The sequence below is a fragment of the Mercenaria mercenaria genome, chromosome 12, assembly GCF_021730395.1.
Source record: "Mercenaria mercenaria strain notata chromosome 12, MADL_Memer_1, whole genome shotgun sequence".
NCBI classification, from domain to species: domain Eukaryota; kingdom Metazoa; phylum Mollusca; class Bivalvia; order Venerida; family Veneridae; genus Mercenaria; species Mercenaria mercenaria.
Genome location: NC_069372.1, coordinates 20256480 through 20283325, shown reverse-complemented (window position 1 = coordinate 20283325; position 26846 = coordinate 20256480). Strand labels below are relative to the sequence as shown.

At 37.5% G+C, this 26846-nt stretch overlaps 1 protein-coding gene across 1 annotated transcript in view; it reads right to left on the bottom strand.

Annotated features, from left to right (window-relative positions):
• The window catches only part of LOC128547259 (uncharacterized), a 30453-nt gene extending 3607 nt beyond the window's left edge, over positions 1-26846 (bottom strand). Inside the window, exons 1-5 of the mRNA XM_053519371.1 lie at positions 26719-26846; positions 20784-20945; positions 13335-13534; positions 11387-11499; positions 8230-8349 (exon numbers count right to left, since the gene is read on the bottom strand). Of these exons, the coding sequence (XP_053375346.1) occupies positions 8230-8349; positions 11387-11499; positions 13335-13534; positions 20784-20945; positions 26719-26834 (711 nt within the window). The 5' untranslated portion in view covers positions 26835-26846. The remainder of the gene's footprint in view (positions 1-8229; positions 8350-11386; positions 11500-13334; positions 13535-20783; positions 20946-26718) is intronic.

Below are 26846 nucleotides of genomic sequence, written 5' to 3'. Positions count from 1 at the left end.
ACTGATGCTAAAATATTAGAAAGCAGGTCAGTAGGTCACATTCATGGCCATTGAAAGTCACCCTAGGGGCATAACTTGGACAATTTTGGTAGAGGAACACAAGGCAAGACAACATACCAAATATTAAAAGCCTAGGCCTTGCAGTTTCAGACAAGAATATTTTTAAAGTTTTTCCATATATAAGTATATGAAATACTTGAGACCCCCGGGGCAGGGCCTCTTTTCACCCCAGGATTATAATTTGAACAATTTTGATAGAGGACTACAAAGTTCTGCTACATACCAATTATCAAAGGCCTAGGTCTTGTGGTTTTAGACAAGAAGATTTTTAAAGTTTTCTCTTATATGTCTATGTAAAAATTGTGACCCCCGCGGCGGGGCCTCTTTTCATCCAAGGGGCACAATTTGAACAGTCTTCATAGAGGACCATTAGATGATGTCACATGCCAAATATCAAGGCTCTATGCCTTGTGGTTTTGGACAAGAAGATTTTTAAAGTTTTTCCTTTCGGTTGCCATGGCAACCAGAGTTCTGCATGAAATTCAATTCTTTGAATAATTTTGAAAGGGGGTCACCTAAGAATCATTCCTGTGAAGTTTGGTGTATTTCTGAACAGTGGTTTTCAAGAAAAATATTTTTTTAGAAATTGTCTACGGACGGACGACGCACGACGGACGACTGACGACGGACGACGGACATTGAGCGGTCACGAAAGCTCACCATGAGCCTTTGGCCGTAGACACGTGACATGATACCCCACCCAGTTACATTATACTGACACCGGGCTGACCAGTCCTAGCACTACCATCTTAATGCTGAGCGCCAAGCGAGGAAGCTACTAGTACCATTTTTCACGTCTTTGGTATGACGCGGCCGGGGATTGAACCCACGACCTCCCGCACTCGAAACGGACGCTCTACCACTAGGCTACCGAGGCGGGTGTGCCCCCACTAGTACATCTGTCACAAGTAAGGGGCAATAATCCAAATGTTTGTAGTGTTAAGGAGGTATAGCCTCAACAAACATTTCATAAAAAGGATTCATTTTTCCAGGCTATATACTTATTTAGCTATGAGCATCAAAAACAAAAAATCCACTATTTTAGCCATCAAGGACCATAACTCTAAGATTCTCAAGAAGAATGCCAAGTGTGCAAGGTCACATCATGATAAAGCCTCATACAAGGTTCCATGAATTTACATTAAATACTTCTTGAGCTAGGCACGTCATTAGGTGAAAATATACATTTATGACTATTTCAGGGGGCCATAACTTTAACTATTGGGCCAAGATGGCCCTAAGTCGCTCACCTGAGTAACACACAATAGTAGTGTAAACATGTTTTACTTAGGGATTTCATGGAGACAAATATTCTGACTAATTCTGATTTGACCTGAAGACCTAGTTTTTGACCCGACATGACCCAGTTTCGATCCAGGCCTAGAGATCATCAAGATGATCATTCTGTGCAAGTTTGTATCAAATCAAAGCATAAATGAAACCTCTATATGGCTGAAAGGGCCAAAATACAAAATGTTGTAGTAACTCTAGAATCCATGATGGAATCTAGCAGGTTTTCGAAAGAAACCGAGATCTTATTGTGACTTAAGTTGTTTGTAAGTAAAGGACAAAAGCCTCAAACTGTCCATTATGTGAAAGAATGGACAAATCGAGGCGCATCGCGCCGAGATTGTCCATTCATTCACATAATGGATAGTTTGAGGCTTTTCTCTGACTTAAAACACGGTCCTCACGAAAAAATCATGATTGTCGTGATATTATATAATGTCACTAATATTGTCCTCTTTGAGGCAAAGACAGTTCATTGATTTGTGTCTCTGTGCTAAGTAAAAATACCAAGTCAAATAGATCTGAAATTAGATTGCATATAAATATTTATTGCAATTAAAAGTTTTTTAAACACTAATGATATTCAGTGCTGATTCTTAGTAAAGTTTTGAACATATCTCGTTTTGTCATATTTATGAATGATTTGAGGTACCTTTACAAAAAGTAAAATTTAACTTGGCCGTATGATGTATGTATCAATAGTTGTCCATGCTTTGTTCGTGCGGAGTTTGCAGTTTATATAAATGACGGGCCCAGGAGAAGACATTCTAAAATGGATGTATGTATAATGTATTTTATATCATTATTGTAAAACAATCGTTCTTATCTCGTAATTACGAGATATTCTATCAATAATTTTATTAGAAGAAAATTACCCGTATTACATTAGATCTTTACTAGTTATGACTCGTATCTCGTTATTACGGGAAAATATTTTGTTATTACAATAAATAACATCGTCATTGCCAAAAAAATTGTATTGTTAAATTAAAGCCAAATTTTCTGGTAATACCGAAATACTGAAACGTGCAGTAAAACTTTAGGGAACTTGACGTTTTTCTTTTCTTTTCTTTTTTGTCCTCGTAGTAGATAGGTGAAATTACACATTTCTGGGTAGGACTGCAACAAATGTTAGTTATGGCCAAAAATAAACCAATTTTACACGGAAAACTGCATGAGAAAAATAGGGCTGCAGCATTTGAAAAAGAAAGGAAATTTGTGTTTTCTTTAGCTGGACTTTTCAAAAAATAGGTAGAGCTATTGGACTCAAGTTTTTTTAATTTTGCCCATCGTTTTCTCGTTTAGGATCCATCCATTATTTTATCCGGGGACCCTATGCCGCTTTTCATGGAATCGCTATCTGTGCATCATTGAAGGTTCCATGTGCACCGCCGTTTAAGTACATCTGCGGATGTCTCTAAAATACATTTTGGTACTTATAAACATGTGGAAATGTTGAGTTCTGCTCAACCCGGGGTTAGATGGCGTGGACGGTAGCTTGCACTTCCGCTACCGTCCATGAACAAACCGAGCCTGCAACATTTTCGGTAATGGCGTGTTGGGCAACCTGTGGTTTTCCACTTTTTTTATTTCATCTATGAGTCTGCGTCCGCGTCAGCGTCCCTATTTGGTTAAGGTTCATCAACAGTGTTTGGAGATCATCCTTCAGATGAATATTACTTTCTGAAATTTATATCTCATAGACCATTACCATTTATAATAAATATACTGAATTGTTCAGAGGAAGTAGGAAATACTTTATTCAAAGGTAAGACGGTTTAGGAATGTGTATTTTGTTTAATATCACATTCACTTCGACTGTAAACGTTCTATTTTGTAGAAAATATCAAACTTCTTTTTTAAACGTATTTTTCTTTAATTTTGTTTTGGTTCTGTGTGCAACATATTTATCTGGGTACTCCCCAGTAATGAAATATGGTTAACTTATATATTCTCTTGAACATAGTAGTATTTTCTTCATTTTGACGGCTCTACTTTCACTTTCATTTTGCATTTTTTGCAACGTTTTGAAATGTGCATGTTTTTAACATTTTCAACACTGGGAGTACCTGGAGAAATATGTTAGGCGCACAATAAGTATAGACATAATGTCAAAATATTTTTGAAAAGGAAGTTTGATATTTTCTACAAAACAGAATGTGGACGAGCAAAGTACATGTGATATAAGAGAAAATTGATTATTCCAAACATAACACTTCTCTTAAAAGACACTTCTACTTATTCTGAACAGTTTGGTATACATTTTATGAAAAACAAAGGCTTATGATGGCTAAAAACATAAAACAAAAATTCCCCTGAGGGGCAGTTTCAAAACACTTTATATGAACCTTATTCACTGTGATAAATTGACTTACACTTCACAGGTTCTATTACTCTATTTTGCGTTTGTATAAACGTATGCCCCTTTAATGACTTAGACATTTTTGATTGAGGTTTTATATGTAAGTAGGTATTTCAGTACCTACTAATGGAAATGGATTGAATCGTCACACACTTGTTCACTATTCTGATCTGATATGCAGTGCTCAGGTGTCATAACTCTACTTTGCATTTTTCCATTTATGCCATTTTTTTTCGACTAAGCAGTCGTTGGTTAAATTTTTGTAGGTAAGCTGGTATCTCAGTAACCTCTAATAGGAATGAATTTAAACTTGCACAATTGTCCCTGTCATGAGCTGATATGCATTGCACAGGTTCCATAACTCTTTTTGCAATTTTACAAAATTATGGCCCCCTTTTCGACTGACTTTAATATTCATTCAATTGACAAAACTGTTGAATAGTCGAGCGTTGCTGTCCTTCGACAGCTCTTGTTTTTACATTACGTTGCCTATTTTCATCTATTTTCGACTGAAAATGCCATACCAGGTTTATATCTGCGATACTTTTCTATTGCGATTCAGGAGTACACAAAGAGGACTTTACTATTTTCTAACGGTTGAAGGTTTAAACTAACATTCAGTAATTACTTATGGCACATTGTTTGATTTTCATTTGACTGATAATTTGTGGGGCAATTTGGGTTAAAATCATACGTCCCCCTTCAGCGGTTTTTTTTATTGCAGCTACAAATTCTGAAAAAAAATCGTTGCAATTTATATTTCGAAACTTTCGAATTTCATAGGTTGATGTAACACCTCTCAACGTACAAGGTTGTTACTATACCTGTCCATTATTAACCTGTACCTGTCCATTCTTAAAGTATCCATTATTTTAAAGAATGGACAGTTACAGGTTAAGAATGGACAGGTATAGTAAAATAATCTTGTGAATAAAACGGTATCGGTACAATAACCTATATAGTGGACAACACTAACAAAGGATTATATCACAACCGTGTTTTAAGTGCGGTTAAAATCAAATTTAAAATGTCACTTCTATCGTGTTCACATGATAAAAATTAACAAATTTTGACTCTTTCAGGGGTCAATCAGGGGCCGTAACTCCAGAACCTATGATTGGATCTGACAGATTCATCATGGAATCCAAGATTTATTGTTGTTTACGATATTTTGCAAGTTTGTATCAAATCAAACCATAAATGAAATTTCTATATGGCTGCAAAAGCCAAAATAGCAAATTTTGGACCTTTAACTCCTTGGGGCCGAAATGCGACTAAAGGCGCTATATCTTCTACCCCTGTAGCGTCGATATCCGACTATACGCGCGTTATCAGGACTCCCCAGGACGGCGATTGACGAGTATAGTCGCGGCACCGAGATCATGCTGTTTGCGTCACATATTTGTTAATTTGTGATAATCCTGATAAAAGCAAAATTATTTTGCATACCGGCTATTATTTCTTAGATGTTATAATTATTAATTATGCTAATACTTAGTTTTCTTGTTAAAATAAATGTTTGTAAATATTCGGTAAAGGAAATAAAAAAGACGAACTCAGCTGTGTTTGGTTCATACTGTATTTCAAAAGATTAAAATAATGTCGGCTGCCCGAGATTTTTCTGACATTGAAGGAAATATTCATTGTCATGCTGATCTTGACGTATCAGTCCGTCGGATGATGATTCCGACGATGAAATTTCATTATCAGAGAAATTAATGGTCAGAAAATGTTAACTTTTACAAAGCTGAAATATTCGTACACTTACATCGCATTAAATTCAAATGGATAAAAATAACACAGCAAAACATGTTTCATACATAAAATGTGTGTAAATAAACGCTTTTGGTAAATTTAATAATTCTTCAAAAATAGGTGTAAATATTACAATTTAACTGTCTCAGTGCGTGTCACACAACGTTTGTGTACATGTTTAGAAATAAACTATACATCAAAATAAACTATCGATATTCACTCAAAAATGGGTGTTAATTTTGAGTAATGCTGATGTAAATACTCTGTGTTAATAATGTATTTCTTTTTATTGGAATCTAATGTGTTTACATGTGAAAAAGTAATAAAATCGGAAATGTTCAAATATTTATTAACGCAATAGGTGTGTAAAAATGATGAATGTTTCGAAGTGAAATTATAATTCTATTTGGATATAACTTACGGACGAAAGTGGATAAATATAAATATTTGTTCAAACTTGGAAGATTTTATAAGTATAGTTTAGTTTACACCCATGTTAATAATATTTCCATGCATGATTTCAATTGACTGCCTGCGAGTGTGATTATGAGAAAATCAGATAATGTTCTTCGACGTCAGATGGTAATTCTTATCTCGCTGCCATGTATATTATGATATCGGCCTCAGGGAGTTAAGGGGCCATAACTCTGGAACCCATAAAGGAATCTGGCCAGTTTTCGTAAAGAGCTGAGATGTTATGCCAACACAAGTTGTGTGCAAGTTTGATTAAAGTTGATTGCAAAATGTTGTCTCTATCGTGTTCACAAGCTAAAAATAGAAAATTTTGGCCCTTTAAGGGGCCATAACTCTGGAACCCATTATGGGATCTGGAAAGTTTTCAAACGGAACCGAGACATTATGCCAATACAAGTTTGATTAAAATTGATGGCAAAATGTGTGTGTGTTCGGGTTATCGTCTTTTTTAACAATTTTTCAGTCATACCTTGTAGCAATGAGCACAATGCCCAACTTTAAAGTGCTGCCTCACTGGAATATCACGCCGTAGACACGTGACATGATACCCCACCCAGTCACATTATACTGACACCGAGCTGACCAGTCCTAGCACTATCCCCTTAATGCTGAGCGCTAAGCGAGGAAGCTGCTAGTACCATTTTTTACGTCTTTGGCATGACATGGCCGGGGATCGAACCCACGGCCTCCCGCACTCGAAGCGGACGCTCTACCACTAGGCTACCGAGGCGGTTATTGCGAAACGTGGTTTCTATCTTGTTCACAAGCCAAAAATAGCAAATTCTGGCCCTTTAAGGGCATATAACTCTTGAACCCATTAATGTATCTGGCCAGTTTTCATAAAGAGCCGAGATATTATGCCAATTCAAATTGTGTGCAAGTTTGATAAAAATTGATAGCAAAATGTGGTCTGTATCGTGTTCACAAGAAGTTGTGAACCGAAGACGGACGACGGACAAAATGCGATTACAAAAGCTCACAATGTCCCTACATGACAGCTGAGCTAAAAATAGGGGACGGAGCCAGCCCAAAAAAAGAGGTGCTCAAGTTCATATCATGATAAAGACTCGTGCAAGTTTTCATCAAATACTTTTTGAGCTAGGCGCGTTACGTACAAGGTAAAAATGTGCATTTTTGACTATTTCAGCGGCCATAACTCTGGAAAAAGGAGGTGGATCCAGATGAAAAATAGGTGCGCAAGTTCATATCATGATAAAGACTCATGCAAGGTTTCACGAATCTATATCAAATACTTTTGAGCTAAGTGCGTGAGAAGTCGAAAATGTGCATTTTTTACTATTTCAAGGGTCATAACTTTGGAAATAGGGGGCGCAGCCAGACGAAAAATAGGAGTTGTGCAAGTTCATATCATGATAAAGACTCATGCAAGGTTTCATCAATTTATATAGAATACTTTCTGAGCTAGGCGCGTCACGAACTTCGGACGGACGGACGGATGCACGGTCTGACGCACGGACAAGACCAAATCTATATGCCCCCATCGCTCATAAGGGGGCACAACAAATCAATCAAACTAAATCTGCTATTATTCTACTTGGTTGCATTCAGTGTGAGGGATCTTCTTACAGATTTTATTAGTCATCCTATAATGTTTGAAACCTGAAGCTATTACACTTTCTGATGTATAGTACGGAACGGAAAATATTCACGGATGACGGAAAATGCCATTCCGTAACACATCCGTTTTAAAAAAAAAAATGCTTGGAAATACCTAATAAAATCAATAAGCATGATAAAGATCATGAAATACTTGAGAAATTGGTGACATTGAGTATTTTATATTATTTTGTACTTTAACTGTAACTGATAACAGTATTGGAAAATTTCTGCTGTTTCCTTCTATTTTATGTATGAGCAGGGATTACGCTTAGTAAGACTGAGCATAGTTTAAAGTCACGCCTCCTTGTAGCTGCAGAGGGAGCCTTTGTGGCCGGGCGGTTAAGGTCGCCGACTTCAAATCACTTGCCCTTCACCAATGCGGGTTCAAGTCTTACTCGGGGCGTTGAATTCTTCATGTGAGGAAGCCGTCTAGCTGACTTACGGAAGGTCGGTGGTTCTATCCAGGTGCCTGCCCGTGATGAAATAATGCACGGAGTGGTGCCTAGGGTCTTCCTCCACCATTAAAACTGGAAAGTCGCCATATGACCTATGTGTCGGTGCGACGTTAAACCAAACAAAAACAAAAACAAAATCAAATTGTAGCAGCAGAAAGACAGAGTTTAACTATTTCGATGAAACCATGATAAAAGAAAATAATTTCTACTCACTTTTATTTCCTGAACAACATTTTCGTCGAATTCTTTAACTTTCCAGTCACTTTGTTGCAGACACTTTTCAGCAATACTATTTAGTTGTATGTCTCTACCACTTGTTGACCAAACACATTCCTGTTAAACATTATAGGAATATCCATTTTTAACAAGAATGAATATCATAAAATTGGTTGTGTACACAAGGTACAAAATATAGTTCTAGAAGTGAAAATCCACAAACGAACAGAATTCCTTCAAAATAACGCTAATAAAAAAACTGACATGATGCACACGTCCAAAGTAATGATGTTAACCAAATTCTATTTGAGTTAGTTGAAACATTAGGATGAATTGTGTACAAAAGGCTCAGTTAAAGTTATAATATTTCAAAGTCCAAAATGAATGTCCAAATAAATGCGCATATCCATTTCAGATGATGTAAATGTAAATAAAGTTTCATTTGAACTGGACTAACTGCAGGAGATATGTGTCAACCGCCATGGAGAACATACGTATCGCCCGGCAATCGAACTTACTACCCTGTAATCTACGGTGTTCTGTTACGGCCAGCGCCTACTCCCTGTGAACGCAAAGCGTGAAGGTACGACGGTACGATGGCGAAGCGTGACAGTACGATGGCGAAGCGCGACAGTACGATGGTGACAACACGACTGTACGATGGCGAAACGCGACAGTACGATGGCGAAGCGCTACACTACGATGGTGACAGTCTGTCGTACTGTCGCACTTCGCCATCGTATTGTCGCGCTTCACCATCGTAGTGTCGCGCTTCGCCATCGCACTGTCGCGCTTCACCATCGTAGTGTCACCATCGTACTGTCGCGCTTCGCCATCGCACTGTCGCACTTCACCATCGTAGTGTCACCATCGCACTGTCACGCTTCGCCATCGTACTGTCGCGCTTCACCATCGTACTGTCGCGCTTCGCCATCGCACTGTCGTGCTTCACCATCGTAGTGTCACCATCGTACTGTCGCGCTTCACCAACGTTTCTCTGTTTACTTTAGGGCCGATTTAAGGTATTAGATCACTAATAGAGAACCTCCTTTTTGAAGAGTATTCAATTCCTATCAAAAGCCTACTTTTACTGCAGTTCTCAGGGGTGCGTAGGTTCAAGCCCTAATGGGACCAATTTTTTTTCCTTATTTTCCTTTTTTACTTGTAAGTTTTTACTTCTTTCAAGACTTATTATTGTTTTTTGTACAAAAATGGAAAAAAGATGAATCTTATAAGCGATTTCTTGGTGTTCAAAGTGAATTTACTACTTAAACAGAAGGGGTAGAGTTACACATCTTTTAAAATATTGAGTTACACGCGGTGAAAGTTCTCTATTTTGCTTTCACTCTTAGATTATTTATTGTGGAAAAAATTTAGGTAGGTTTTACATCTTCCCTAAGGTTATTTTTAAATGGAGTAAGCAAAATCCAAAACAGAAACTCATCATTTGACCTTATTTTTTCAATGTTGAAGTATGAATTCTGTCTCATTAAATCCGTTTACTTGAGGCACCATAGAAAAAATGACACTGACATTTTTATTTTGTGTTTTATAATTGTTTACTTATAGTTTGATGTTTCTTATATTGAAATTAATGGTAAAATGAGTTCTCTGCAAACGTTTTGGATAGTGGCTATCACTTTGAAATTTGTCTCTACTTGAGCTTGAGGAGATACCATAAGTTATTCAAAATTTATAAAAAACGGCACGGTAAAAGTTGTTTAAAATTTTCAAAATAGTGCAAAACACGGTTACCTTTCAGAATACTCCAAGAAAATGCCATTTTGTAAACATTACTATTAGTGACCTAATACCTTAAATGTATAGAATTTTACGGTCAGACGGAGGGACGTGCTTTGGATATACTTACTAATAATTTTGTTTAACATACATCTACATTTTTATCCAATACGTTTCTTCAATTAAAACTATTAGGGTCAGAAGTAAAAAGACAGGGTCGGTCGGGTAAGCGGAAACAAACAACTGTATTCTAGACCTAATTAACACTTTTGCATAAAATATAAGCAAAATGTATACAACAGTGTATGTTATTATTTTTAGCTGACAATATATATTTTAAACGTTTCATGGCTTAAAAAATATCAGAGCTGATTAAACATTTTCTCACAAAACAATTAATTACATGTAAATACATTTATATTTATTTTTCCACAAAGAGGACAGGCCCGGATCCAGGGCCGGGCCGTGCCGTGCCCCTCCCCTACCCCTCAGTTGGCTGGGAAGTGACCAATACTCATCAGAGATGCACCCTACTATTTTGGCAGAGGAATACTTTTTCTCTCTTTAGACCCAGAAACACACCAGAGGCCACCATAACATACCTGCATTTCAAAATTTCCCAGGGGGAGAGCACCCTCTCCACCAAATCCAGGGGGGAGTAACATACCCCTACAATACCTCAAAATTTAGACCTAAAAATGCACCAGAGGACACCATTTCATGCCTGTATTTCAAAAATTTCCAGGGGAATAGCCCCCTGACCCCACCCCTCCGCTAATATGAGGAGAGTACACCCACTAATAAATGCACCTGAGGATACAATTTCATACCTGTATTTTAAAAAAAAATATTCCATGGGAAGACCCCTGAATCCCCTACCATGGGTATAAAGGCACCCTCTCCAAAACCTTGTTATGCGCCTCTGCGGTGACGTTTTAATTCGTTCAAGACAGTGCGATGGCAAAGCGCGACACTATGATGGTGAAGCGCAACAGTACGATGGCGAAGTGCGACAGTACGACGGACTGTCACCATCGTAGTGTCGCGCTTCGCCATCGTTCTGTCGCGCTCCGCCATCGCACTGTTGTGTTGTCACCATCGTACTGTCGCGCTTCGCCATCGTACCGTCGTACCTTCGCGTTTCGCGTTGACAGGGAGCAAGCGCTGGTCCTAACGGAACACCGTAATAATCCGTGTATCTTTGCTCCTCCTATTGAGCTCGAGGGCAGGGCGATCCAACTAGACTAAAACTCACTCAATCCTAAGTAAATTGAAGATATTTCAGAGGGAGATTTACTAAATCAATCCCAACATATCAGTTACCAAGCAGGGCTCTAATTCACAACCGTTGTGCAGTTGAATTCTATTATTCTTGGATAAGTGTCAACAGGTTTGCTAATAATATATTCCTTACTTTTTTGTCTTTTAAATCCTCAAGAATCTTCTTGAATTGATCAGCTTTGATTTTCTTCAGAAACGTGCTTCCAATTCCTTGAGGCCTAAGACCGGTCAACATTTCCCTGATAACTGATTGTAAACATACAAAATAACTAAACTACCTAGTCTAAATATTTAGTAAAGTATTAAATAATTATATTCGCCTTATTGTTTTCCATTGCAAATTATGACGTTCATTTTGTATGAACAGCAAAAGGAAAGGCACACCGCTGCTTAGTGATAACGGGCCACTGCTTTTGACGACGCCCGCGTAGTCAGGGAAAACGTTCCTTAGACGACGTCGAAGTTGTTCCGTCCGGTGAACAGAATAGACAGGAAGCTGATTTTAATGTGTGCATGTATAATATAACCTTGTTTACAAAATGAAAAGAAAATAATTATAAGAGACGAATTTTTTTTCCGGAGTTGATGCGAAATGAACATGGACTCTGAAAAATATTTAATTTCTTAATAATAAGTAAAGTATGTTATCTCAAATTAAAGTAAACTTTCTTGTCAAAGTATTAAGTAAACGTTTTAGCTCCGTACTAAGTAATTGCTACTAGTTAAACAAGAGGACAATGATTTCCTCTACTGTGTGCAATGTATAATATAACCTTGTTTACAAAATGAAAAGAAAATAATTATAAGAGACGAATTTTTTTTCCGGAGTTGATGCGAAATGAACATGGACTCTGAAAAATATTTATTTTCTTATATAATAAGTAAACTATGTTATCTAAAATTAAAGTAAACTTTCTTGTCAAAGTATTAAGTAAACGTTTTAGCTCCGTACTAAGTAATTGCTACTAGTTAAACAAGAGGACAATGATTTCCTCTACTGTACCAGCTGCAAATGCAACAAAGGGATCTGACTTGGACAAATGTTTTACAGATGCAACAGCAATGTTCAAAATGTAAAATAGTTAAGCTAAAATTACTTTACTTTCTGTCGCCCCTGTGTAAAACACCAACTCCAGTGAGGGGTCAAAAAATAAACAAAATAACCCCTTTTCGATGAGCTTGGTTGAGTACCACTAGCTACATAAGCAATATCTCATGCAATTTTTAAAGAGTTGCTTGTAACATATGTAAAAGCTGTGACCCCTGTAGTAGCCTAAACTTTTGTCCAAGATACGTGAAATCCAAAACAAAATGGGCCTTGCACTGATTGCTGTCAATCTTCCTACGAAGTTGACAGACTTGTACCAAAGTAATATCCTGTTACCACAACTCACTTTGAAATTCTATGTTAATTTGACCTTAGAGAATTTGACCTTTGATCTCATGACCTTCAAAAGCAATAGACTAATCTACTGACCATAGGCAAAAACGCCTACGACCATAGACATACATGCATAATATTTCAGGTCAAAGCATTCTCGAAATATTGGTAATAGATATTTTAGCCTTAATGTCATAGTGATCTTGACCTTAAACCTACTGACACCAAAAACAATATGGGTTAGCTTTTTACCTAAGGCAATCATTTTATGAATTTTGTGAATTTTGTAAATCTTAGACCAAAACAATCTCAAAGTATTGCTCGATAACCATTTCCGACTTGACATCAGTGACCTCTATAACAATACGGGTATTTTTTTAATTTTTTACCATAATAATCCTATAAAGACTGACTACAGTAGGCAAAAGCGTTCTCCAGCTTGTTCTTTGATCTACTGACACCTAAAACAATCACCTATCAAGTCTGACAATTTTATGCAAAATCATTCTTACTGATCCTCACACTATGATGGACTGACAGACTGATCAGCCGACATCAGTATAGAAATATAACCATTCTTCTTTGCATGAATGAAAGCAACTCTATCCTGATATTCATTGTATTTGTCAGATACCAGCGCTACAAACAGGCAAAATGTTAATTACTTTTACATATTAAAATTACTATTTGTATCACTCACTGACTCCTAAACTGTAATAATCCCAGCTTTCCGTAGCATCTTCTTCTCCAAACTTGGGATGTGAATAATATACATTTCCATTTGCATTTGTTGTTACATCGTCTTTTTCTCTTGCCAATCCAAAGTCAATTAGGCGAGCATTAAAAGCATCATCCAACACAACATTTTTAGATGAAATGTCCTTATGAAGGATGACATCCCTGTAACGGAAGTCATTATAGTTGTTAAAGTACACTGACAGGATTTTATCTTAGGATAGGAATAATTGGATTCCCTTTTGTATCATATTATTGTAATTGTGGGTAATTCATTGCTCTGCATAATATGCCACGAAAATTACTAGTCTGATTTCTAATAATTTTAACACGATAATGATGACTTCGTCATTTATTTATACAGTTTGACAGCTGTAAAACTTTTCTCCTGTTTATACTTAAGTGTAATGTTGTTAATTTTAAACAGGTGTTATTGACTGGGCACCGTATCACTGATTTTTGCAACACTTTTGGGTGATGGCAATGCTGTTATAAGGCTGGTCTAAATTGTTAATGACAGACACCACTGCCCTGTCAGTGTCAGTTAAAATGGTTGTTTACAGGTATGACAGCACAGGTGTAGAATATAGGAACATAGAGTTGGTTAACAACCCTATACACAAATACAATATTGTTGAAAAAAGCAGTACACCAGTAAGCGACAGACAGATCTAACAAATATAACTAAAGCTAATTGGGAAGGGGATTCTTTCTCAAAATGAAAAGCTAGATTGAAACTGCACTTTCCTCAAAAACAGCAATTGCAACTCACTAAATCACCTTCAGTGAAATAAAAAGCTGTCAGTGAAGACAGAGCACTCAACTATATCGATAAGGGCATGTCTGAGGAAAACAGCTATCACTGGAAAGATTAACAACCCCATTGTGGATGTGGATGTTGGACTACAGATTAGATTTTAGTAAAATCCATTCAGTAGTGACAAGTACATCGAAACATTAACCAGAATTTCTAATTTTGATTATTTTGGTTTTAAAGCTGTTTTTCAACAGTATTTCAATAATATAACGGGGAACAGTTAACCTAATCAGTGTTCCTGGATTCTGTACCAGTACAAACCTGTTCTCAACAAGTAACTGCAACTTCCCCACATAAATCAGAGGTGGAGGACGAATGATTTCAGACACAATGTTTTTTATCATACCGTCACCGAATGAAGAAACATTACCTATGCTGAAAAAGTATGATCTTTTGAAATACAGAGGTAAACAAGCTGGTCGCCCGAGGATAAAGTCTAAAGCTGATGTTCACTTGTCAAATTTGACCCAAGTTAAACTTAATCATACATTCTTATTAAATGCCCACAGAAAGACACAACTGAAACGTTCAAATTTGACCCAAATTAAACTAGATCATTCATTCTTATTAAATGCCAATAAAAACAATTGAAACTTTCAGCTGTGAACATAAGCTTTGTGCGAGGAAAATCTGTTGACCTTCTATAGCACATATTGGAGGAGGATATAGACCTCTGTGTGATCACTAAAACTTGGCTACAGCCGGATGGAGATGACGTTTGTTGTCTGGGAAGAATTGTCTCAGGATGATTACTGCTTTGATGATGTCTCGAGACCAGACCGTAAAGGCTATGTTCATGACAGAATTCACTGAGTTTCTCGTACAAATAACGACCAGATCTGAGTCCCTGGTGCTGTTAGGTGACTTTAACATCCACATGGACAATAAGTCAGATTGCTACACCTAACAATTCCAGCAGTGTTTGAAATCTTTTGGACTGGTTCAACATGTAAATGCTCCAACTTATTCTGATGGTCATATTGTTGACCTGATGACCACAAAGCTAGAAGACAAACGTGTGAATGTCTCAGAACATTTGTCAGACTATTACATCTTTGACCACTGCTTTGTTAGTTGTAACATTGAACAATATCGTCCTCCCTTGATCAGGAAAGAAATCAAATCTCGCAATTGGAAATCTATATCCAATGACATATTACAAGCATAATTCGGACAACTAAACAACATTGTAGTGAACTCGTCCAATGTCAATAATCTTGTGTCTGAATTCACAAGAATCACGTCAGACATTGTTCAGAAACATGGCCCTCAAAAGGAAAGAACTATTCTCTGTAGACTGACAGTTCCTTGGTACTCATGATACCTAAAACAGTTGAAACAGATAAATAGAGAAAAATCTTTGTGAATGACAAATCTGATCTGTCAAAGAAAGTATATAGTTGTGTAAGAAACATATATAGTGCTGAACTTTCTAGGGTCAAGGATGAGTACTACCAGAACAAGATTGGAGAAGCAGAAGGAAACATTAATAAGCTATATGCTGTTACATCAAATTTACTGGGAAGGTCGAAGGACAATCCGCTCCTATTACACACAAGTGCAGTATCTTTGGCAAACGACTTCCTACGATACTTTGCCGATAAAATAATCAAGTTGTGTGTGGAGCACTTTTCACAACTTGCTCCCGTTGTGACAGAAATTGTAGATCGGTCACTGCTATCTAGTGTGTTCCCTGAGGAGGGGAAAAGTGCTGTGATCAAACCTTTGTTGAAGAAGGAAGCTCTCCCGCTGGAACTGCATCACTATCGTCCGGCATTCCTCTCTAAAATTTTTTAAGACTGCACTTAACCAAATCAATAGCATATTGAAGCTAACAATCTCCTCCCAGCTTACCAAAGTGCCTATAGAAAATATCACGGAGTTGAATCAGCAATGGTCAAAAGGTATAATGATCTTTTGGAAACTATAGATAAAAATCAAGTAACAATCGTGGTCATGATCGACTTGGGTGCAGCGTTCGATACCATCGATATCCCGATACTGATTCAAATCCTTCAAGATGAATTCGGTATTCATAGCACTCCCTTGAAATGGATAGAATCTTATCTCACAAACACAACAATGAAAGTCTTAGTCGAACAGTCAGCATCTGATACGGAGCCACTGAGGTTTGGTGTCCCGCAGGGTTCTTGTGCCGGGCCGGTGATCTTTACCCTGTATATATCGGTTCTCAACCGAGTGGTGCAGAAATATCCAGCCGATCTCTATGGATACGCGGATGACCACAAGACTGCGTTAAATATTCAAGCAGAAAATTCTCAAAATGAGACAACTGTTCTTTAACAACTTGACAGTTGTCTCAATGAACACATAAAATGGATGACAACGTTCAAACTAAAAATGAATCTGTCTAAAACTGAAATAATTATGTACTGAACCAGACAAAAGTTAGCGAAATTGAATATCACAAGTGTAAACGTTGGTGGCAGTTAAGAAATAAAATCTATAAAAACATCCTTTGGAAGCAAAGAATGCAACCAAACATAATAATAGCAGACTCGGTTTAACTGAGTCTGTTCATGAGAGGTAATGAAATATGCAACATCTTTCACGCCCCCTAGCATCGGCTTAAGCGGAACTTTATTACACATCAATTGAATGGACTCCATGATCCCAAAGGACCAAAAAATATAAAAACACTGAATCCATGTACAGGGAGACTTTTTACAGCCGCCACACGGCACTTAAAGACTGCTGTTGTGATAGTTAATAAAATCTGTAAAATGATCCTTAGAGCTATACGGAAACATCTCACACAAAAGTCAACTGAATCATTAGTGCATGGATTGGTTCATTCCCACATTGACTTCTGCAACGGTTCATTTACCGAAATTCCAGCCTACCAAATCAACAAACTACAGCGAGTCCCAAATCATGCCGCTAGAGTAGTCATGAATGCTTCCTAAGAACAACCAAGTGCTGAACTTCTGAAAGAATTACACTGGCTTCCAGGTAAGGCTAGAGTCATGTTCAAAGTCCTATTAATAGCCTTCCGTGTCACCAATGGTACAGCTCCAGTATATCAGAGGGAAATGTTTGTACCTACTCAACAACGGTACAGACTACGATCACAAAGTGACACTAACTTTAACATCCCTAAAGTTCTAGAAACCTGTTCATATTTTGAATATATATGTTTTAAATATGTGTTATATAATTGTAAATCGCAATAGAATATTTTATAGTTTTTGCGCTATATAAATGCCATGTATTTGTATTTGTCACCGAAAACATACGCCTCGCCCGGGGATCGAACTAAAGGACTCTGCGATCCGTAGATCTGAGCTCTACCTATTGAGCTAAGCGGGCATGCTCGAGTTATAAAACAGCCATTATCTATGGAAAATGTCTGCCAGAATAATGCTCTTTTATTGTATCATACGATGTGGGTGATGATGTGGAAAAAATGTTTCAAGTATGAATCAAATCTATTCTGAAAATAAGAGACAAAGTGAAATGGCACCAACGCTTAAAACTGAAATTCTAGGATAGCGGTAAGTTTCTTTAAGGAAATATTACACTGAATTCAATCCTTAATTTCAACAGCTTAATAACTGTATTTAGCAATGAGTAACAACGGAAGTATGAAAAATTTGCAAATGGATTATTTTAACGTAAGTGACGCTGCAGTAATACAATATTGATAAATACTCGAGTCTCGTAGACATTGTATGAATACGATTCTTATAATCACGTTTACAAAAATCTAAACATGTCATAATCAAGTTAAAAGAGGAATTTCTAACATAGTCATTGTTTATGCAAAACAACAATATTGGAACGCTCTTTAGCAGCGACAGAAACTTCATCTATTAGCAGCAGGATTTTTATCACAAATATCTATCAGATATAGTCTAGAAACGTACTATGAAATGTATAATACACAATCAACTAGAATGTGTCTGTAAAACAACTGGTACATTTGTCACAAATAAGGGGCAATAACTCAAATGTTTGCAGTCTTAAGGGGGTATAGCCTTAACAAACAATTTATATAAAGGATTCATTATTCTAGGCCATGTGAGCTATCACAAACAAACCACTATTTCAAGGGCCGTAACTCTGTAATAAGCATTAAAAGCTGAAGAAGAACGCAAGAGTGCAAGGTCACATCATTATAAAATAGAAAAAGTGGAAACTTTACAGGTCGCTCAACACGGCAAAAACGAAAATGTTGAAGGCTCAGTTTGATTGAGCCTGTTCATGGACGCTAGTGGAAATGCATGCTACCGTCCACGCCCTCTAGCCCCGGGTTGAGCAGAACTCAACATTTACACATGCTAAAAGTACAAAAAGCAATTTAGAGACATCCGCAGATGTATTCAAACGGCGGTGCACATGGAACCTTCAATGATACACGTGTTGTGGCGTGTAATTCCATGATAAGCGGCGTTTGGTCCCCAGATAAAGTAAAGGGTTTGCCCCAAACGAGAAAAAAATGGGCAGAACTAAACTAACTGGAATTTAGAAAGGGGATCTGAGGTAATGGAGCATGCATATTACAGGAACTGTCAAAAGACAAAATTAAAGACTCATGTAAGGTTTCATGAATTTAGATCAAATTCTTTTCGAGACAGGCATGTCATTAGGTGAAAATGTGCATTTTTGACTATTTCAGGGGCCATAACTTTCGAAATAGGGGGTGGAGCTAGACGAAAAATAGGAGGTGCGCATGTTTATATCAAGATAAAGATACATGCAAAGTTTTGTCAATTTATATGAAATACTTTTTGAGCTATGCGTATCACAAGGTGAAATGTGCATTTTTGACTATTTCAGGCCATAACTCCAGAATAAAGGGGCGAGCCAGACGAAAAATAGCAGGTTTGCAAGTTCATATCATGATAAAGACTTAAGCAAGGTTTCATCAATTTAGATCAAACATTTTTGAGCTAGCCGCGTGACAAGGTGAAAATGTGCATTTTAGACTATTTCAGGGACCATAACTCTTGACATAGGGGCGGAGCCAGACGAAAAATAGAAGGTGCGCAAGATCATATCATGATAAAGGCTCACGCAACGTTTCATGAATTTATAATAATTTTTGAGCTAGGCGCGTCACAAACTTTTTTCGGACAGATGCACGGACAAGATCAAATCTATATGCCCCATCCACTCATAGTGGGGGGGACAAAAATAATTCATTAATGACAAATTTAATACTGGAAACCTCGAACCACACCCCCTCCCCCACGGCCCCACCTCGCTGGCTAGAACGCAGGCTAGGCGTCTGGTTACCAGAAGGATATAACTTCCTTTGAATAAATTTGGAGAGGAATTTACAATAGTAATACAGACTAATTTTGATGAAGAACCATCAAGCAGCTTATCAACAAGAAGTTGATTAGATATTTATTTCTATTTTTAGATCTATTGCCTGCTTGAAAGGGCCCCGAGTTCCACCATATGTACAAAATTTGGAGAGGACCTTTAAATGATGCTACCTTTCAACTGTAATGAATATCCATCAAGCTGTCCATGAGAAGAAGCCACTTAAATGGTACCTCTACTTTTAGCTCTAGCAGCTTCTAAAAGTAGTCTAAGAGCCCCCGCTTGAAGCTTTGGAAAGAGGACCTAACACCTCACTTCATAATGATGCTGCAGATTAAGTTTGATTAACATTCAGTGAGCCGTTCGTGAGAAACATTTTTTAAGTTGTTTGCTATTTTCATCTAAAATAGCGGCGCCTAACATGGGTAAGTGCCTCCATTTAACAAAACTGAAACAGGATTTTGTCAGCATGCTATAGGCAATGTTTGGTGAAATTCTTAATAATAGTTTCAAAGGAAAAATGATAATCAGTTAAATGTTAACGATGGTCATGAGACCGTCCGCCTACATCTATAGCTCATCCACAACAAAGTTCAGGGGAGATGAAAAGGAGGTATTCTTCGTTAATTTATTGGTAAAAGAGTTATGGCTCTTATGCCACATGATGTGGGTGATGATGAGATATTACCATTCTAATTTTGACGCAAATCCACCAAGAAATACGTGAGATAAAGTGAAACTGCATCAAAACTTAAACCAAGCTGTGGACACCGACCGCCAATGCCAGTACGAATAGCATACGGTCAAGTTAAAAATTAAGTACATTTAAAAAGAAATAGGGAAATTCCGAGAAAACCAGATTTTCAAACTTTTTGCGAGGGCTATCCACATACTGAAGAAAACTGACAGCAACAAATTTGAAACAACTGCAACACTGCAAACTAGAGATGAAAGTGTCAACTATTGTTCAAATAAGTGTCTGTATATCTGCGATTTTGTGCTTATTATTTACTGCGGAATCTGTTTTTCTATTTTATATATAAACCTTGAACGGTGACCATGACCTTGACCCCAATGATCTTATTAATATATTTTACATAACACATATAAAATTATCTTCAATGGTGTAGAAGTTAGTAACTGATTCTGCACAGGCAAATATTTAACATGAATTATGGACGGACAGATGAACATGCAGACAGATTGACCAGAAGGACATGCATGACTGCAATATTGCCCCAGACACAAAATATATAATAAACAAAACAACAAGTCTTCATATCATGTATATGCATTAGACATTACCTGACTTTTGGCACTGCAGTGTGGATATACTGGATGGCCAACGCAATATGGAGGAGAATCTTCACAAATGTTATCTCTTTAGTTATTACATTGCCCTTCTTAATAGCAGCATTAAGATCACCATTTTTGCAGAGTGGAGAAACAAACCAAAATTCCAAGTTTCTAAATGAAAAGATAGTTAGTTTGAAAATACATGTACCTGTACAAGAAGGGCCAGATACAAAGAGAACTTTTAAAATGAAAGAACACTGCCACGGTAAGTATGTTTGTACATGCATTATTAGTAATGCATAGCATCAAAATGAGGACCTGTAATCAGGAAATCAAAAATATTTTCTGTACTGAGGTACACTTCTAGTTTCTAAGATAATGACAACAAACTATTTTCATGAAACGAAATTGTATGAAATCAGTTGAAACTAGGTGTTTTTGTCAAAAAAAACATATGTCTCTCCCCATGTATACCTTTAGCTCTGGCGGACATTTTGTGCAGCGAATCGGAACATGTCGGCGATATGCACAACTAAGCTTAGTACTGATCTCTCCCGTGAAGTTTCTTTGAAATCCAGCCTGAAAGCTGGACAAGGTTTTTCTTTTTATTTAGCTCTGGCGGCCATTTTGTGCAGCGAAGCGGAACGTGTCGGTAATGTTCACAACTAGGCTTGGTACTGATCACTCCTGTGATGTTTCGTCTAAATCCATCCAGCAGTTTGACCTGTGAAAGCCGGACTAGATTTTAATATTTTTAGCTCTGGCAGCTATTTTGTGCAGCGAAGTGGAACGTGTCGGTAATGTCCACAACTAGGCTAGCAGTTTGACCTGTGAAAGCTGGACAAGATGTTTCTATTTTTAGCTCTGGTGGCCATTTTGTGCAGCGAAGCGGAATGTGTCGGTGATATGCAAAACTAGGCTTAGTACTGATCACTCCTATGAAGTTTCGTTGAAATCCAGCAAGCAGTTTGACCTGTGAAAGCCGGACAAGATTTTAATATTTTTAGCTCTGGCAGCTATTTTGTGCAGCGAAGTGGATCGTGTCGGCGATATGCACAACTAGGCTTGGAACTGATCACTCCTATGAAGTTTCGTCGAAATCCAGCCAGCAGTTTGACCAGTTTAAGCTGGACAAGATGTTTATGTTTTAAGCTCTGGCCGCCATTTTGTGCAGCGAAGCAGAATGTGTCGGTGATATGCACAACAAGGCTTGGTATTGATCACTCCTAAAACGTTTTGTTGAAATCCAGCAAGCAGTTTGACCTCTGAAAGCCAGACAAGATTTTTATATTTTTAGCTCTGGCGGCCATTTTGTGCAGCGAAGTGAAAAATGTCGGCGATATGCACAACTAGGCTTGGTACTGATCACTCCTGTGACGTTTCGTTGAAATCCAGCCAGCAGTTTGACCTCTGAAACCCAGACAAGCTTAATGTGGACGGACAGACGGACGGACGGACGGCAAAGGCAAAAACAATATGTCTCCCCCGTTTTATGGGGGAGACATACTACAAGAGCTCTCATAGGAGACAGCGCGCCTGACTATTTCAATGCGTGACAGTGAAACTGGGCATATCTGAGGGAACTGGAGCTGACACTGGAGTGATTAATGACTCCAATGTAGATGAAGATACTGGACAATAGCTTAAGTCTGGGTCAAGTGTATTTAGTAATAACAAAGATAGAAAGGTGTATCAAAACATTTAATCAGCATAAATGGGATAATAATTCATTGTGTCATATCATGCGACTAATAATGATGAACAACTAATTTAAGTTTGGATCAAATGTATTTAGTAAAGACTGAGATAGAACAGAAGTGCATCACAACTTGGACCTGAAATTTTAGTAAAAAGGGCGCATAACTCATACCATATTGGTGCCAGCATTGTGAACCGTGTGTAATATGGTGTGGGTGAAGATGTTGAACAACTACTTCAAGTTTGAATGAAATCAATTAAGTAACAAGAGGTTTATCATGACCCTGGATCGCTCACCCGTGTTAGACCTACAGGGTTAACAGGCTTTTCCTATGATTAGACCGGGTGACCTAGTTTTTGATCCCACATGACCAAGATTCGAACATGGCATTTTGACCATTAAGATAACAATTCTGACCAAGTTTCATGAATATAGGATCACCAATGTGGCCTTAAGAGTGTAAACAAGCTTTTCATGTGATTTAAGCACGTTAACTAGTTTTTGACCAAACATGACTCATATTCAAACTTGACCTAGGGATCATCAAGATAAACATTCTGACCAAGTTTCATGAAGATAGGGTTTTAATGTGGCCTCAATGGTGTTAACAAGCTTTTCATTTAAACTGGCCTAGTGACCTAGTTTTTCACCCCACATAACCCAGTTTTAAATTTGGCCTACATATCATTAAGGTAAACATTCTGACCAAATTTCATAAAGAGAGGGTCATAAATGTGGCCTCTAGTGTGCTAACAAACTTTTCCTTTGATTTGATCAGGTGACCTAGTTTTTGACCCAATATGACCAATATATAAACATGACCTTAATGTCATCAAGACAAACATTCTGAAAACGTCTCATGAAGATTGGGTCATAAATGTGGCCTCTAGAGTTTTAACAAGCTTTGCCTTTGATTTGATTGAATTACCTAGTTTTTGTCCCCACATGACCCAGGTTCAAACTTGACCTAGATGTCATCAAGACAAATATTCTGACCAGTTCTCATAAGTTTCAAATTTAAAATGTGGTCTGTGGAGTGTTAACAAGATTTTCCTTTAATCTGGCCTACTGACCTAGTTTTTGACCCAACATACCAAGTTTCGAACTTGGCCTAAAAGTCATTAAGATAAACATTCTGACACAAGTTTCATGAAGATAGGGTCATAAACGTAGCCTCTAGAGTATTAACAAGCTTTTTTCTTTGATTTGACCGGGTGACCTAGTTTTTGACCCCACATGACCAAGATTTGAACTTGACCTAGAGGTCATCAAGACAAACATTCCGACCAAATTCTCAAGAGTTTCAAACTTAAACTGTGGACTCTAGAATGTTAACAAGATTTTATTTGATTTGGCCTAGTGACCTAGTATTTGACCACCACATGACCCAGTTTCAAACTTGACCTAGAGATAATCAAGACAAACAATCTGACCAAGTTTCATGAAGATAGAGTCTTAAAGTTGGCCTCTAGCGTGTTAACAAGCTTTTCCTTTGATTGAATCGGGTGACCTAGTTTTTGACCCCACATGACCCAGATTCGACTGTGATCTAGAGGTCATCGAGAAAAACATTCTGACGAATTCTCATGAATTTCAAACTTTAACTATGGACTCTAGAGTGTTAACAAGATTTTCCTTTGATCTGGTCTACTAACCTAGTTTTTGACCCCACATGACCCAGTTTCGAACTTGACCTAGAGATTATCGGGACAAGCATTCTGACCATGTTTAATGAAGATTGGGCCAAAACTGTGGCCTCTACAGTGTTAACAAGGCAAATGTTGACGGACGATGCACGACGACAGATGCCAGACAATGGCCGGTCACAATAGCTCACCTTGGTCACTTTGTGCTCAGGTGAGCTGACAACAGAGATGGTGAAAACACATCAAAATTAAACTGAAATTCTATGTAAAAAGGGGACATAATTCACAAAATGTTTGTGCCAGAGTTATGTACCTTTGTGTCATATGATTAGGACAACAATGTTGAAAAAATATTTCAAATTTGAATCAAATTCGTTAAGTAATAACAAAGATATAGCAAAAGTGCACAAACATTAACCTGAAATTCTAAGTTAAAAAGGGGGCAAAATTCATGAAATACTGGTGCAAGAGTTATGGGCTTTGTGTCATGATGTGGGTGATGATGTGATACAACTATTTTAAGCTTGAATCAAATTGTTTGGCAATAACAGATATTGAATGAAAGTGCATCAAAACTTTAACCTGAATTTATCTAAAAGGGGACATAATTCATGAAATACTTGTGCCATAGTTACGACCCTTGTATAAAATGATGTGGTTGATGTGGAACAACTTTTCAAGTTTGAATCAAATCCTTTCTGTAATTACAATCAGTGTTATATGGCCTTTTTATGTCACTTGCCATGAAATCTATCTCACTCTGTAATTACAGAGATACAGTGAAAATGTACCAAAATTAACCTTAAAATTGTATGTAAAAAGGGGGCATAATTCATTAAAAATTGGTGCCAGAGTTATGGACCTTGTGTCATATGATGTGGGTGATGGTGTGGAACAACTATTTTAAGTTTGAATCAGATCCATTTAGTTATAACTCAGACCTGAATTTCTAAGTAAAAAGGGGATATAATTCAAGAAATATTGTTCTAGAGTTATGGCCCCTGTGCCGGATAATGTTGGTGATGAGGAATAATTTTTTTAAGTCTGAAGTAAATTCATCATGTAGTTACAGATATAAAGAGAAACAAGAGGGTCATGATGACCCTAAATCGCTCACCTGTAAAACGTGGCCTTGGAATCATCAAGATAAACATTCTGACCAAGTTTCATGAAGATAGGGACAAAAATATTACTAGGGGAGCGGTGGTCTAGTGGTTAAGGTGACGGCCGCTCAATCCTGAGGTCGTGGGTTCGAGCCCCACAGGAGTCATGACCATGACTTCTCATATTACACCAGTACTGGTTTTTTCCTGGAAGCGGACTTGAGAGTGGTGGTTCCAATAAGCTTGAAGCTAACATGACCCAGTTTTGAACTTGGCTATCAAGATAAACATTCTGAGCAAGTGTGTACAAAATCCAAGCATAAATAAAACCTCTATATGGCTGAAAGTGCAAAAATAAAATATTTTGCCCCTTTCAGCGACAGTAGCATTAGAACCCATGATAAAATCTAGCCGGTTTTCAAAAGGAACCGAGATTTTACTGTGACTTCAGTTCTGTGCAAGTGTGGTTAAAATCAAATATAAAATGTCACTTCTATCGTGTACAAGATAAAAATTAAGAAATTGTGTCTCTTTCAGACGTCAATCAGGGGCCGTAACTCCGGAACTTATCATTGGATCTGGCGGATTCAACATGGAATCCAGGATCTATTGTTGTCAAAGATATTTCGCAAGTCTGTATCAAAACCAAACCATAAATGAAGTCTATATGGCTGCAAAAGCTAAAATAGCGAATTTTGGCCCTTTAAGGGACTGCTTCTCTAGAACCCATTATGGGATCTGGCCAGTTTTCGACAGGAGGCGAGGTATTATGCCAGTACAAGTTGTGTGCAAGTTTCATTAAAATCGCTTGCAAAATGTGGTCTCTATCGAGTTCACAAGCCAAAATAGCAACTTTTGGCCCTTTAAGGGGCCATTTCTCTGGAACCTATGATGGGATCTGGTCAGTTTTTGAAAGGAACTGAGATTTTATGCCAATACAAGTTGTGTGCAAGTTTGGTTGAAATCAATTGCAAAATGTGGTCTCTATCGAGTTCGCAAGGAATTGTGGACGGACGGACGACGGATGGACGATCACAAAAGCTAACCTTGTCACTACGTGACAGGTGAGCTAAAAAGAGAAAGTGCATCAAAACTTCAACCAATGTGTGGATGTGGAAGGACGCCGATGCCAGGACGAGTAGGATAGCTCTCCATATACTTTGTATAGTCGAGCTAAAAATGTTCACTTGAATTTGAACAGATTTTGAAACAAGTAAAGATCCTAACGTTTAATTGAATAATGTTTGAATAATGATCTTCAGCTAAATACCTATGAAACTACACATATCTAAAAGTTGCATAAAACGAAGAGTAAAATCTCTTATTTTTGTGACAATAAATGAGATTTAGTTAATCAATGAAGACACTTTCTTTGCTCTTTTACTAGATAACTGTTTGTTTTCTTTTAATCTATTGATCAAAGTAGTGTGCTTTTTCAAAAGAAAAGGGACAGTTGTTGTGATTCTGTTGTAAATCATTTCTTTGTGTCAGCTTACTCTTGAAGTCGATCAACAACAGCTAATAACGGAAGAACAAACGGGTGCATTATTCTAGACGTTATCATTTCCTGGAAAACAAACAATAAGCAACTGTTATTCAATGGTACGAACATGGATCATACTAA